This window comes from Lacerta agilis, chromosome 9 (assembly GCF_009819535.1).
Source record: "Lacerta agilis isolate rLacAgi1 chromosome 9, rLacAgi1.pri, whole genome shotgun sequence".
Classification (NCBI taxonomy): Eukaryota; Metazoa; Chordata; class Lepidosauria; order Squamata; family Lacertidae; genus Lacerta; species Lacerta agilis.
The window spans coordinates 30995251-31011589 of NC_046320.1; the positions used below are offsets into that span (position 1 = coordinate 30995251).

Sequence of the window (16339 nt, forward strand, 5' to 3'; positions counted from 1 at the left end):
ATTGCCTTCATCGTCACCTTGTGGGATTCTCAGATGCACCTGGTTGCCCACTGTGGGAAGCAGTATGCTGTGCTAGAAGGACTTCTGATCTGATCCTTTCCAATTCTAATGTTCACACAGGGAACTTGGCAATATGCTACCCGGTGCAAAGCTATGGACGCCCTCTCTCTTGCCCTCATGGCGGCTTTGGGAAGGAGGCACAGGGCTCTGGGGAAGTCCTATCACCCTTCTACCTCTTTCCCAAACCCTGGTAAGTACTTGCACAGCTTTGGGAATGTAGAAGAAGGACTCTAGGTCCCTATTAGAGTCCTCACACCTCCTTCCTGAAGCTGGGCAAGCTCTTCCCAGGCTTTGAGAAGGCACACTCCTCAGCTGTTTGCCAGTGCGACCACACTGCTCACACTTCCCTAAATCCACGTCTGGTTCTTTGTCATGTTGGAACATAGAACGTATTAAAGCTTGAAGTATATGAATCCCATTACATGTAGGATTTCTACTTACAATGTGTGAGAATGTTGAGGATTATTTAGTAAATAAATACAGATTAGTTCATGCCTGCAACAGTCTTTTTTATGGGGGCAACCCAGTCTTCCGTTTTCAAAATGTTCAGAATTAAATTTGTTGTCACCATGGTGAATGTGATGACATAATGTGTGGGCTTCTAGAATTTGCTACTTAGTAACCCAATAGAAGTATTCATTTCTAATCATATCGCACACAGGTGTCATATGAATGCTAAAAATGTATGGGAAATGCTGCATCTTCTGAAGGCAACATTAAGCACTAAGCCTTGCTTAACAAATATTCGTAAATCAGAGATCATTGTGAAATTGGTCCAATCAGCAATTGTGTGCATCTTTGTGATGTGATCACTGTTTTAGAAATGTTTTAATATGTCTTGCAATATCTGTGGTTTTTTGAAGTGCACACAGCCGCAACAGTGCAGAAATAATGATTTCACCCGTTTCTTCCTTTCTAACAGCAAATTCCTTTATATTCCTCAAAGTAAGAATATTTTTGAAATCGTTTCTTATTTGTAACATAAATATTAGCTTTAGATTCCCACATCATCAGCCTATTTTGGTAGGTAATACATAGGTAATACATACCCAATCTATCATGCTTTTGTCACACCCCAAAGTTAGGACTTATCAAACCTAAGTGTGTGTGTGTGTGTGTGTGTGTGTGTGTAACGGAATTAATTACCCATTCTGAAGCCTACATATGTATCCACTGGTTTTAATGGGAATTCTTCAGATGGCCACTGAAACTTTGTACTTTGGAGAGTTCTAGGTTTTGAGTCTACCCATAGCATAGCATATTTGTTTTAGTGGCTGAACCATTGGCAAAAGGCTGAACCAAAATTTTGTGCGCGTTTTGGGCTTTACTATGTATGTTACATTTTCAATGGCTGCAGTCCTATGCACATTTTCTTGAGAAAAAGTCCAATTGAACTCTTAAGCTTTCTTCCAAGAAGACATGAAAGGTATTTCACTGTAATTGCATCTATACTATTTGTGAGTGGATTAATCATGTCAGTGTATAATAAAATAACTCTAGAGTGAAATATTGCACTGAAAAGTAAAGGAGTACATACATGACTCTATTTTAGTTTTTAACGCAAGTAAGACAATTTGCTAACCTTTTCTTTTTCAAAGCAGCAAGAAGTAATGTGTCTGATTATGTGTGTTGTTTTGCATTTTCCTCACAATTAAATACTAATGAGCATGCCCTTTATGTGATATTTTAGTTCACTTATAACTTTATAAATATTTCAACCTTGGATAATTGAGTAAATTGAACTTGATGAATTAGCAATGCAATCAGTGGATGTTGTTTAAGAAAAGAGAATGCATCAAAAAGTCAAATTACAGTGCATCTCTTATGGTACAAGAAGACATTTTAAACAAATTATCTATTTTAAAAAAACTTGAAGAGTGAGGAGGAAAAAAGTAACATACCTTTTATCACTGTATTCCATAAAATAAATTCAACAACCTGAATCAGCTGCAACATAGAGAGCATATGGGGGGGATTACCAAACATTTCCCCCAAAATCAAAAATAATATTTAACAAAACCCTTTAAAAAAAAATCTAACATTTCCAAGCAGATTTCCCATTCCTTTACTCTCCATGCAGTACTGCATGCTCACTAAAATATTTTCTGGATCATCTCCCAACCATTTAAAGCAGATTTTGGGGAATATATAGGGGATTGCAAAGGGAAGGAGGAGAAGCCTTGTTGCACAAATCTGTTCTGCTCACAAACATTCACAATTAGATATTATCCAATACACTTAACATATACAATATGCTTTTAACTGTTAACATTAGCCTGGAAATGAAAGAATTCTCAAATGTTTCACAGTTTAGAACACACTAATGCCGAATGACAGGATAAGAATGCTTTCTGACCACCTTGCTTCCTCAACTTTCCCCCTTCGTTATAGCATCTTGTAGCTAAGAAACTAAGCTGTGAACTAACAGTTTCAGATTTAAATCTTAGCTCTGCCATGAACCTATTCAATGACCTTAGGCAAACTACACCTTCTCAGCCCCCAACCCCATCTGCAGTATAGGCTATTGCTGATTTTCCTTACAAGGTTATTGTAGGAATAATTGAGATTACACATGTGTGGCACTTTGGGTGCTGGAAAGGACTATTTAAATGCATACCATGGGGTCATCTTAGAAAACAATCAAGTCAGCTGGAGAGTGGCAAGAAATATGCCAAAGCAAATACAAAAAGGGTTTGTACGCAAAGTCCAGTGTGGCATCAGCCATTCTTTGTTTTGTAAAAGAATTAGTTACCAAGGCTGAGAAGTTCTCTTTAGTCAAAGGCACATTTTTTTTAGCACTGAGATGGGGAACCTGTGGTCTTCCAGATATTACTAGATTCCCAAATCTCATCAGCCCCAGTCAACATTGCCCAATAGTCAGGGATAATGAGAGTTGAGGTCCAGCAACATCTAGAGGGCCACAGGTTCCACATCCCTGGTTTTCTAAAAGATTAAAGATGTCCTATTTTCTACATCAGGGATGTCCAGCCAGTAGATCACAATCTACCAGTAGATCCCTGGCTGATCCTGGTAGATCGTGGGATCCTTACCGCACACAAAAATTTACAGGGAAAAGGCTAAAAAACTCTGTGCAATCCTCGCCCCAAAAAGCTCAACAACTCCGGGCACTTCCCTCCTTAAAGAAAGCTCAACAACTGGGCAATCCACCCACCCCACACACGCTCCTCCTCCCTCCAATGACAATGGGTAGATCACTGCCAGTTTTTTTATACTGGGAGTAGATCACAGTCTCTTGGGAGTTGGACATGCCTGTTCTACATCTTTTAATGAATTACAGCACTCATCCACACGATCCATTCAGAGTGTGGTCCTACAATATTTTAGGATGGGTACTTTTGTAGTCCTTTGTAATCACAAATAGAAAGTGACAAAAGGGTAACCCTAATCTCTTTCAAATACTTAATGGACTAAAATTTACAAAAGATTATAAATGATGCTTACACTGAAGATTGTCGTTCTGTCTCTATTATAGTGCAAACTAGAATATCAAGCCTGCGTCTTAGGAAAACAGATCTCAGTGAAATGCGAAGGACATTGCCCTTGCCCTTCAGATAAATCCACAAGTGAAGGCAGAAATAATAAAAGGGGTAAGTACTGGCACTTATAATAGGTCTGTTAGTGGTGATTTCTTCATTTATATCCATGCATGTGGGAAAGCATTGTGACTCTTTGTTTTGAGGTAGTTTACAAAAAAAGATATGATAGTACATCACTGTTTCTTTAATGATTTTGCATACCTTTATGCTAACACTGGGTTTGACATAAAACTGGACATGTTTATAAAGACCAAAACCTGAACACTCCAGGGATTTTGTGTTCAGATTTGATATAGGGGATCTGTGATTGAGGCTTCTGATGATGTTTGTTTTACTAATTAGCCATACTTTTGAGAATTGGGGAAATAGTGCTCTGGGAGACAGTACTTGTAGACAATTCTCTGCACAATTACTTACATGAACTATAGAGCTGAGCTTCATTTTCAACTGGCTCTAAAACAGAGCTTTATTATTAAGAATGCCAGCACACCTTGATATTCCTTCAGTTGTCAAGGAAATAAACAACTATCAGACTTTTAGAAGACATTTGAAGACAGCCCTGTTTATGAAAATTTTTAATATTTGATGTTTTAATGTTTGATGTTTTTAATATTCTGTTGGGAGCCGTCCAGAGATGATGATGATGATGATGATGATGATGATGATGATGATGATTCCTTTAAAAATGGCAATTGAAACAAAATTTATCTATCACGGGCTTAGTGACTGGGTTTGGACATTTCACTTATCTATCAGCCTCCATGCTAATCACACATACAATATGAATTGGTCTTCTTCTTCTTCTTCTTCTTCTTCTTCTTCTTCTTCTTCTGCCTGTACCATAGCCATTTTGGAGAGTACAGTTTGACATTATTTTGTAGTAACTCAATTTGTTCTTGTATATTCAGGCTATCCCAGTGGGGGTTCAGGGCATGCAGTAGGTAATTAGCTGCACTCCAAAACAGTTGTACCTTGGAAGTCGAACGGAATCCATTCCGGAATTCCGTTCGACTTCCAAAACGTTCAGAAACCAAAGCGCAGCTTCTGATTGGCTGCAGGGAGATCCAACAGCCAATCAGAAGCTGTGGAAGCCACACTGGGTGTTTGGCTTCTGAAAATCATTCGAAAACCGGAACACTCACTTCCAGTTTTCGATCGTTTGGGAACTGAAACATATGATTTCCAAGGCATTAGGCAACCAAGGTATGACTGTACCACCATTTTGGGTTTTTCATTAATTGGTAGATCATTCCATGTACATTCTGCAGGTGTGAATATTCCGGAATGTGCTTATTTCTGTGTAGCAGAGTAGGCTGTACTTCCTCACTGGAAAGAGAACATTTATACTATACTCTAAATGACTAGAAAAAATAATTGTGGCTGTCAAGCTCAGATAAAATTTGTCAACCTCTGGCTGAAATCTACCGGTATGTTGAGTAGATCAGCAGTGCAGCCTGAAAAATACAAAGCAATATACATGCTGGAGCTTGTAACGTCAGTCCCCCAGTTAGCTCTTTAGTTTAATTTTATTATCCAAAGTGGTATCTTAATCATCATCTTAATCATTTATGTGTATGACACTGACTGTATTCATTGAAGATTTTACTTCCTACCAATACTATTCATTTTGTCTTAATTTATTTTGTTAACACTCATATTTATGCAGATATATTTGTTCCTTAAATTGCATGGAAATTCCTTCTTTTTTATATACAATGTAAAAGAAACATAGCTGGGCTATTTTGTAATAATTAGGACTGTGTGACACACACACACACACACACACACACACACTCCTCCAATCCAGCTTACCCAGGCATTGCCCAACCCAGATCCAACCCTGGATCAAATCTGGAATAGGGCCGATGTTTCATCAAAAGTTTTTAGAACCTGGCAGGCACCATCACCTTCAGCTTGTGCATATTCAGTGTATTGAAATCCACTCCAGCTTCTAGGCTTTGGTTTATTGGGATGGGGTGGGGTGGGGTGGGGTGGTAGTGGAGACTGCATGCTCCTTATTAGTTGGGAAAAAAAACATTTTGCTGTATAGCTGGTAGTCACTGTTTTTTTTTTCTAATATAAGTACAGAAAGTGTAATGTTGCTTTATAAGTAGCGAGGGAGCAATTATATTTATTTGTGCAGTTCAATATAAGTTGTGGTTTTCTACATTGACAGTTCCCTTTTTAAACAAAAAGCTTTTAAATGAAGCATTCTGCTACTGTATACCTAAAACAGAAAACTAATGTTCAAGCAAAAGCAGAATTTCTGTTCATTGATTACAGATATTTGCTGCTCACTTCACAGTAGTTTCTAAACAGTTTTGCAAAGGTAGCGGAACTGTAAAATGTATGTTTGGCAATGTGTTTGCTTTGCTAAGATGTTATATCCTTTCTCTAAACTGCTGCTTTTTCTAGTTTCTTTCTTTTTCAGAATATCTGAGAGAAAAAGAAACGTGAAGGATGATGCAAACCTTGTCTCTGCTAGCTGTTCAGTTTTGCTCAATAAATGTGACAGCTCTAATTATAGTAGAATTACTTCTGAAAATGTGTCCAACCTGTTCCACAGCCTTATGCCACATTAACCTTTACAATTAACTGCAGACTTTTTGTCATTTGTAAAGAAATGGTTAGAGGTAAATAGCTGATAATTTGCTAAAAAGAAAGAGAATAAAAAATAATAATCCTGAAATGAGCTGCATTCTTCCCTGTTTATTTTTCTCACAAATAAACAATATTGTCAGGGCAGTTATTTGATTATATGAACTTAAAACATTTGATGTTGGCTCTTATAAATTTAGAATATAATTACATGTATTGGGACTTCCTAAGCCTGTTGTCAAGGGACGCAGGTGGCGCTGTAGTCTAAACCACGGAGCCTAGGGCTTGCTGATCGGAAGGTCGGCAGTTCGAATCCCCGCAACGGGGTGAGCTCCTGTTGTTTGGTCCCAGCTTCTGCCCACCTAGCAGTTCGAAAGCATGTCAAAGTGCAAGTAGATAAATAAGTACCGCTCCAGCAGGAAGGTAAATGGTGTTTCCGTGCGCTGCTCTGGTTCTCCAGAAGTGGCTTAGTCATGCTGGCCACATGACCCGGAAGCTTAAGAAACTAGTAAACCATCCAACCAGAAACCTAAATTGCATCCCATGTTGGCAGAAGAAATTAAAAAAACACACACACCTAAAAGTCTAAAATACACTTCCACATAGTACAGAACTAGCTAGAGGAAAATTCAGTTTAAAATCTAAATGTGTTGCTTAGCTTTCAGCAGATGTTCAGTGTAGGGATCAGTTTCAGATTATAGACCGATTGGCAGGTAAAATGGTAGAATACATATAATAATAATAATAATAATAATAATAATAATAATAAGGCACAGTGGGTAAAATAACGAAGTAAGAAATAGGACAATGAGAGTAATTTTATTTATTCCATCTTTTGTCTTTTACTCTTTGCTTTTTTTCTGTAAGTTATGTGTATGTGTTTATAGTTTGTATATATTATATTATTGTGTATGGTTGTGTAGGTCGATGTTGATTGTTCAATAAAGTTCTATTTTAAAAAAAAGATTATAGGCTGATGTGTCAGTCCAAGTTTAAAAGGTGACTTTTTGGTTCGATCAAACCAGTAAAAAAAAAACCTAGGTCAGTGTTAAACTTCCACAGAGAGAGCCAGACCTTTCCAATCCCAGTGTACCTATCGGCATCATTTATGTGGAGTTAAGACTATGTAGACAAATGAATTATGACCTTTAATTCAAATTGGGCCCTTACAAGAGTCATTGTAAATTATTAGTTCAGGAATGTTGCAATGTCTAGCAGATTTGAAATTATGATTATCATCTATCTACTACACCAGGGGTCAGCAAACTTTTTCAGCAGGGGGCCGGTCCACTGTCCCTCAGACCTTGTGGGGGGCCAGACTATATTTTGAAAAAAAATATATGAACAAATTCAGATGCCCCACAAATAACCCAGAGATGCATTTTAAATAAAAGCACACATTCTGCTCATGTAAAAAAACCAGGCAGGCCCCACAAATAACCCAGAGATGCATTTTAAATAAAAGGACACATTCTACTCATGTAAAAACAAACTGATTCCCAGACCGTCCGCACGCCACATTTAGAAGGCGATTGGGCCGCATCCGGCCCCCGGGCCTTAGTTTGGGGACACCTGCACTACACAATGCAGCTGTGAAGCATACCTTTTCTTTAGCCTCCAACAAGGGTGAGGAACCCTTCTTCCCTTTCAGGGGTTGCATTCCCACAGTGTTAATCGCACTCTCCCCCCTCCCCGCACTTTTTGCTCTATGTCACCACATGAAATTAAGCTGAGGGCTGCAGGTTCCCACCGCCCCTTGCCTACAAACTTATGCTCAATTTCAATTTATGTTAATCAAGTTCAGTTGTGTCCCATTGCATTCTCTGGGAGTCTTGTTGCATTGGTGAGAATAAATGTTTTACATTTAATTCTGTTTTATTGTTATTAGTAATTATTATTAATACTAACAGAATATAAAATACATATAATATTAATAATATATATTATGTTTGTGTCAATTTTTGGCACATAAAGTAATTTGTATTCCGTAAAACAATTCATTACATTTTCCTGTTTTCAAGTAGTCTGCAGGTTTTTATTTTTATATTATACTTAATTTTTTAATATCAGGGACAAAAGGTGTTTGGAACTGTGACTTTGTACTGGTGCAAACTGCACGTGAGCTTTTGTTCAGGACTGATGGCTTCTAATGTATTCATTCCATTACTCTATTTTTAAATTATAGCTTTCACAGCATCCCACTTCTATGTTTTATGATCTTGATAATCAGATTCTGGACTATAGTAGTAATTAACAATTTCTTATTTCTTAGTAGCTTAACTACCTTGTATCTCATTTTCTGCATGATAATTCTGTAATGGAGAGTGCTATTGTTTTAATTAGCACTTTTATTGGCTTTGTGATTCTTACATCAAACATATAATTTTATTAAGATAGAGGGACAATCATTTTAGCAATACCTATTTTTTAATTTAAATCATTATTTTTTTAAATAGAAGAAAAGTAATGTGATATATAAAATTAAATTGATTGTGCAATAACGGTTTTATTGCTACAGTACATCTGTATAAAAATGTTGTTTCTTATTCATGCCCAAGATTGCCATACATTGAAAGATGTAATGGCGTGATTTTTTTGTTTGTTTGTTTTGCTTATTCCTCCATTTCGTGGTTCCAGGCTGAAACTCAGAATCAGAAAAATTACAGAAAAAGTATAGGTGTTCTGTTTACGTGCAATGTAAAAACTGCTCAGGACTGCAATACCTCAAGGACCACATATTTCCATATGAACTTAGCCGGACTCTGAGATCATCTTCTGAGGCCCTCCTTCATGTGCCTCCTCCTCAAGAGGTCTGGAAGGTGGCAACATGGGAACAGGCCTTCTCTGCAGTGGCTCCCCATCTGTGGAATGCTCTCCCCAGGGAAATACGCCTGGCGCCAGGCAAAAATGTTCCTTTCAAACCAGGCCTTTGGCTGATCTGATTTACATCCCATGTCCTTTTAAAATGTGAGGGTTTTTTGGGGGGGTGTTATTGGGTTGTTTTTATTATGTATTTTGTGGTTTTATATCTTGGTTTTGTTTTGTGAACCCAGGTATTAGGGAAGTAAACAAATTCAGTAAATAATAAATAAATAAATAAATAAATAAATAAATAAATAGGTAGAAAAAGGCCTTCTGCATCTGACCAAAGGGCTACCTAGCCTAGCATACCACAGTGGCAAATCATATGCCTTTGGAAATCCCTCAAGCAGGACATGAAGGAAACAGCTCTCTTTCACTGTTGTTTCTCAGTAACTGGTAATTAAAGGCTATCGTCCAGGACGTAGTATGCAGTCATCCTGACTAGGAGGCGCAAATTTGTATGATCCATGAATTTTTATGCTCCTCTTTTAAAACTGTCTTGTTTGTGTCCACCACCACATGCTGTGGTCGTGATCCCATTGTTCTACTACAGGTATGTCCTATGTGAAGAAGTATTTTCTTTTGTATGTACTGAGTCCTTCAGATTTTACTTAAGTAGATGACCCTGAGTTCTAATATTATAAGAAAGGAACAACAACAACAAAAGTCTATTCATATTTTCTATAAATAACCACATATAATTATATAAACCTCTGTCATGGTACCTTCTTGCATGTCTTTTTTTTTTTTCTAAACTCAAAAGCCCCAAACAATGTAGCCTTTTCCCAACCTTTCTGGTCCCGTGATATACTTATCTAGCTCTGCAACATGTTTTTTGAGGTACAGTATTTCATAAAACTGGAATCTTAAATAAATTATAGAATATTAAAACTGTTTGCTTTAACTGCAAATGGTGTAATTGCTTTTATTATGTTTACTGTTGTTGTTTCCATATATTGACTGCTGCATACTATCTGATGGAAGATCTTGAAGTGGTTTGAAAGCTCTGTAAATGGTAACAAAAAAGCAAACTGAATCAAAGCAAAATAATCTAAAATGATAACATTCCTGGGCAAATATGAAACACCTCACTGATTCCTAAAAGCTTGCAATACTTCATCAGTATTTCAAAGTCAAGGCCACTGCAGAAAAGGCTTTCTTCCCTGTAGAAACATGTATATTTACAAAACATAGCACATGGAGTGGGGTGTCTGCAGAATAAATAACTGAAGACATGAACAAACCTGGTGTAACATGCTCCATCAAATATTCAGATCTCAAGACTTTTTGGATTTTTAAAAGTAAGCACCAGTTTAAAGTTCGAATCAGGTTTGGAAGTGAATAGACAGCCAGTGTAGATCTTTCAAAATACAGTGGTACCTCAGGTTATGTACCAGATCTGTTCTGGGGTGCCGTTCGCACCCCAAAAAGTCCGTAACCCAAGCGGCGATATCGTGCATGCACGAAAGCGCAATATTGTGCTTCTGCACATGCGCAAACTGTGCAGAACGCTTCTGCACATGCTTGCTGGGCGAAACCCTGAAATAAACACTTCTGGGATTGCCACGTTCAGAACCCGAAAAAACGCAACCCGAAGCACACGTAACCTGAGGTATGACTGTATGTGCGATATGAACAACTCTGGGTGTGCCCATCAAAATTCTAGCAGATAAGTTCTGTACTAATTTGAGGTTACAGGTCATTTTTTGAAGTCCAGACCTTTTGTAACCCAACTGGATGATGCAGTCAAACAAAAAGGCTACCACTGCATGGATCACCATACCTAAGCCATTGCTACCGAGGAATCGGCCACAGCTGGCAACCCATATGAAGCTGGTAAAGGGCACTTGAACCCACTGACACCTCCTGGACCTCATGTGCCAGTGTACCCCCAAGAAGTACCCCCAAAAGACATACCCATAAAACCCAACCCAGAGCAGCATAAACACTATTTCCTGAACCCAGAAGCCACCTACTCACTGCTCACCTTGTCAGAATCAGCAGTGATGGGGTCAGCTGCTTTAAATAGATGTCAGTGTAGGTCTATGGAGATTAAATAGATATGGTTTTGTAGTTTCAGATTTGTTTTTTATCAGTGTTAAATTTTATAGCAAACCACTGCTATATTTCACTGTCAATGTCTCAGATCCTATATACTTGTAGCAAGCTCTTTCTCCAGACATAGATCATTATGTAGCCAAAATGACAGCAGTCATACACAGTCTTGAGGAAACCCTAAGATTTGCAGAAGTATACAATATTGCTGTTGAACGGTTGGCAGGGAGGCTGGATATGGGTTGAGCATGCTCAGAGGGCATGGAATGCTGACTGACTGCTGTAGAGGGAGGAAGGGAGGGAGAAGGGAATTGCATCCCCTGGTTACAGGTATGGCTGCCTGGCTGAATATCAGAAATCCCAAACTGGAGGAGGGAAGAAAATGGATTGGAGTATCCTGGATTAAGGGCATGGCTGGCTGGCTGGCTGGAATACTAAACAGGAGTTTTGTCCTATAACACTATTCAGAGCTAGAACCTAATAGTTAAGTTAATCCTTAATTTTGCTAATTGTTTTGCTAGTAATGTCAGGTTTAACTTGGATACTAAGAAGCCAAAGCTAAAGCCATAAAACCAAATAACAACTTTTTCCAAAATAGTTTGTTCTTCTCTGAGATTACGCTAGAGACTTTTTATACTTTTGCCTTTGTAGCAGGATTAGCCCTTATCTGGATTTAGGGGGAGATGAAAGCTTTTAAGCAGGTTTATGTGCCTGTTATGTTTGTCAGGAAATTTCATTATTTTCACCTATCTTATCCGTTGGAGGTGTTGATCATTCCTAGTAGTTATCCTTATAGAATTCAGGAGGAATGTATTTAAAGGATATCCCAGAGGTCACAATTCATTCTGTTTTGCTCAGTCACTTTATTCCTAAAAGCAGCCTTTCTTCAAATAAAAATGAGGAAACTGCATGGACCTCTTAACAAAGCCCAGGCTGAATTTACAAAGCTTGGAAACACAAAAGGAAACAGAATAATTTTTCTGTATTCTTTTCTTTTGAAGCAGTTAAAACACTGGAAACATACAACACAAGAAAGCTTCAAAAGAGCAGTGCAGAGGACAGATTTTTCAATAACATTTCTGCCTTTGAAAAGTTTTCTACTGAACAACAGATGTAGTTGTCTGAATCCATACATTTGTTTGGCTCCTTCTCATTTACAAACTATCTCACAACCCAAGTAGCCTTTTCTTTGAGGGAGAGGAGACAACAACACAACTTTTATTTTAATACAAGTAATCCTGTACAGTATATCGATAGAATTAATGCAGTGATACAGTTTAGGGTGCTAAGCATCTGGGCATGGGGAGAATATAATAACCAACCAGCACTTAGACTGGTTAGACTGGCACTTAGACACATTGGATGATCTTACTCACCACATGGCATTCTGGAAGACTGTCATTGCTGTGACTTTTGTGCTATTCCCTGGCTAACCTAAAGGCAATGCATGGTGTAAATGTCTCTTGCCATCACCCTGTCATCTCTTACGGCATGAGTCCACTGTACTAGGGCTGCCACAGAGTTAAAAAGAATAATTTGTATCAGGATAATTACTAGGATCAAAGGCAAATGGGCTACCGAGCGTACAATATTCTTTGCTTGCTGATATATATTTTCCAAGTAAACTCAGGAATAAGTACTCTGAGGATTGCAAGTTTTTCATGAGAGGCTATCTGGTGGATGAGAATTAGCCTCAGAGCTAAAGATTACACATGAATACACAGCCAGCTGGTGATGAACCTACCTGTTCACTACCAGAGTCATGTCAGGGTTCACTGAACATTTTGTCAAAAATAAGAGAGTTTATAACACTAAATGCGCTATAAACTGGCCAGAGAGACAAATACTTAAAAATACTGAGAATTCAGATGTTAAACAGCTTCCTGCTTATATCAGCTTATGTTTCACTTTAAATATGTTCTCTGGGTGATATCTACTGTTTTGCAGTGGAATGCACTGGTGAGATGGAATGTCTCCTGAATCTCCTCTGGAAGGGCACCCATTCATGTGGAGCAGACTTTTATCAGGCAAGGGAAGTCCTGATTCACAAAAGTCTGTTCCGATGATACAGTTGGATATTGACCTCTGTCCAATAAGACATGGTTTCTTAAACCAGGAACAAGTGGTGTGTCCTCATGCTCCCTTCTTACCTCGCACACGTGACTTTTCACTACCTGGTTTGGAGGGAGCCTTAAAACATAAGTTCCCCTGTTCATAATTAGAAACTGCTATTAAATAAAGGAGAATTGTCTTCACAGCAGTACACATTGCGCTTATGGAAAAACTCATCACCTATATGTGCTGAGGAAAGAAGCGGAAGCTGAAGACTATGCAAACCGTTTGGTGGACTTTTATATCTCAATAATGGTCCCCATCTCAAAATAGTACTAGCTAAGTACCTATTTATTAGGAAGTACCTTTTAAGTGGTATTCTTTTTTGTTTATTTGTTTTAACTGCAGCTTACCTTGCTAGCTTGGTTTCTGCCCCCCGCCCCCTTATTGTCAGTACTAACAAACCAGGAGCGTTGTAAAATGAATTTAAATTAAAAACAAAAAACCAGGAACATTGGCCAGGAGGAGGGAGCAGGACTTTCAATCTTAATAAGTCATCTTTTTTTGTCTTTTTTATATAACCATAGCATGGTGCATGGGTTTTGTGTTTCATTGTGCTTCCTGTATAACTGTACAAGCAGTGTATGATTGCTAAGATGTCCATGGCAGTTAGAGGTACAGTCGAACTCATAAACAAGGTGTACGAGACTCTTATAGTTCCTTATTCACTAGCTACACGTTTGCCTGTCTCTGTGCTTCCCTCTGTTGTCTATGCATTCTTATCATTGGTGTCAAATTTAAAGTACTGTTTATCCATTTCTGAGACTAAATCCTTTAACTTGTCAAGGCATGATAAAATTGTGCAGTGGTGTTGATGCAACATTGCTATAGTAGTGGGTTTGCTTTTTGGAGATTTACTAAATACTACTTTCAGAAAGGGGATGAATGTTGTATGCAATTTGCATTGTGCCACAATATATAAAAAAATGTATGGAGTTATTTGCATGATAGCTGCTGCATTACTTACAAGCTATCATAACAGGCAACAAGAAATGATCTTTATCATATTAGAATGCAAAACATTACATTATGAAAAAAAATCGAGGATATCTTTAGCAGCATTATCAAAATGCACTTGGATATTACAGGAAAAAGTTGAAACATGTATTTCTTCAGGCATCAGCTCTTGACAGATTATTTTCAGACTTTTCCTGGCAAAGTGCTGATGTCATCATTGACAGTTTAATCAGTCTCAGTTTCATGAATCTTGTAAGTAGTACAGAGTAGTGATGCAGTTATTAGAGGAAATAGATGTTGCTAGTCTAAGATGCAATGGGAAAAGAGGCTCACGGTTGATGACATTTGACAGTTCCTTTCAGCTAAAGGCAATGGAGCTGATAATCAACACATCCAGTTAGTTCAAATATCTTTCATACTTTATGAATAACAAGCAAATTTATGGCTGAATAGATTACTGCCTAGCAGCTCATTGTCCATGTGTGTGTTTTTTCCATGGAAAAATTATTCGTCAATGTGACACTAAAACGGCTTGATATAAAAACGTTTTAACAGGGAAGCCAATAATTTGTTTTCAAATATGTAAGCAGTATAATGGTTTTACTGTCAATCTTATGATTATTAATAGCTGCATTCAGAATACAGTTTTGGATGAAACTATAATTAACAATTCTTGAGGATACATTAACGGCACGGTCTATGCAATGGTTGCTGGTATTAATGTTACCATCCATTACCAATCCCTGAGTATTGATAAGTTTTAGGGATCCTACATGTACCTTAGGTTTCTTTCTGTGGAAGATATAAATCCTTACATCACATAAATTCTCTGTATACAATCTAAGCATGAGGTGGACATTCACAACAAGAGCTTCTGCTTCACATTTAGGTTTCTAGGGGACCCACAGTGCTGTAGCACTGGATATATCATAGAAAGTAAGCCAGGCCTCTTATTTCTTGCTGACTCGTTTTCAGGAATGATAATCTTTTGTTCTCTTCCACACAGAGACATATTGATGGCAACATCTTTATCCAAGGAATGGGGGAAAGAAAGGCATGCCCCCTTCCAGAAGAATCACCATTTGCTTAGTTTCTGTGGCAAGACATTGACCCCAGCTTACATAACAAAGTAGATATAGTGGTACCTTGGTTTACAAACTTAATCCGTTCCAGAAGTCCGTTCTTAAACTACAGCATTCTTAAACCAAGGCGTGCTTTCCTATAGCAGTGGGGGACTCAATTTACAAATGGAACACACTCAACACGTTCTGCTTCCAAGGCAAAGTTCACAAACCAAAACACCTACTTCCGGGTTTTTAGCGTTCTTAATCCAAGCTGTTCATAAACTACACTGTTCTTAAACCAAGGTACCACTGTACTTAACAGACCTGGCCAGGGCGACACTTCCGCAGTCTCCCTGTTCTGCAGAAAAGTTACAAATATATTTCCCAAGAGCACATTTAGTCCAGTTCAACACACACACACACACCCATTACAATAGCACGAGGTGGTTGACTTTTATGACTTTGGAAAGTTGTTGTGACTTGGCTCCTTTTCTTCCATTGTGAGCCAGATTTGAAAGCCTGACAAATCCCATAATGCTTTGTGATGTGTTTGCTATAAGTACTATAAATCCCATAATGCAGTGCAGCTTAGGAAAACATGGACCTGCTGAATTCTGATACCCAGACATTCCAGAGAAACTGATGCTTATGAATGAGTAGGCCTTGAAGCAGTAGTACTCCAATGTGAGGACACAGTCTTAAATCCGAGTATAACTAAAGCTTCCATCTTCTTCTTCTTCTTCTTCTTCTTCTTCTTCTTCTTCTTCTTCTTATTATTATTATTATTATTATTATTATTAAATTTATGCCCCACCCATCTGGCTGGGTTTCCCCAGCCACTCTGGGCGGCTTCCAACAGAATGTTAAAATACAATAATCTATTTAAACATTAAAAGCTTCCTTAAACAGGGCTGCTTTCAAATGTCTTCTAAAAGTCTCATAGTTGTTTTTCCCTTTGACATCTCGTGGAAGGGTGTTCTACAGGGCGGGTGCCACTACCGAGAAGGCCCTCTGCCTGGTTCCCTTAAGCATAAATCCCCTTGATACCAGTGAGACCTGAGTAAATGTGTGTGG

General features: G+C 38.2%; 1 protein-coding gene across 2 annotated transcripts in view; it reads left to right on the forward strand.

The window, feature by feature from the left end:
• The window catches only part of SPOCK3 (SPARC (osteonectin), cwcv and kazal like domains proteoglycan 3), a 109920-nt gene that overhangs the window by 76193 nt on the left and 17388 nt on the right, over positions 1–16339 (forward strand). For both annotated transcript variants that reach the window (XM_033159709.1, XM_033159710.1), the window contains one exon: positions 3554–3668. In XM_033159709.1, the coding sequence (XP_033015600.1) occupies positions 3554–3668 (115 nt within the window). The remainder of the gene's footprint in view (positions 1–3553; positions 3669–16339) is intronic.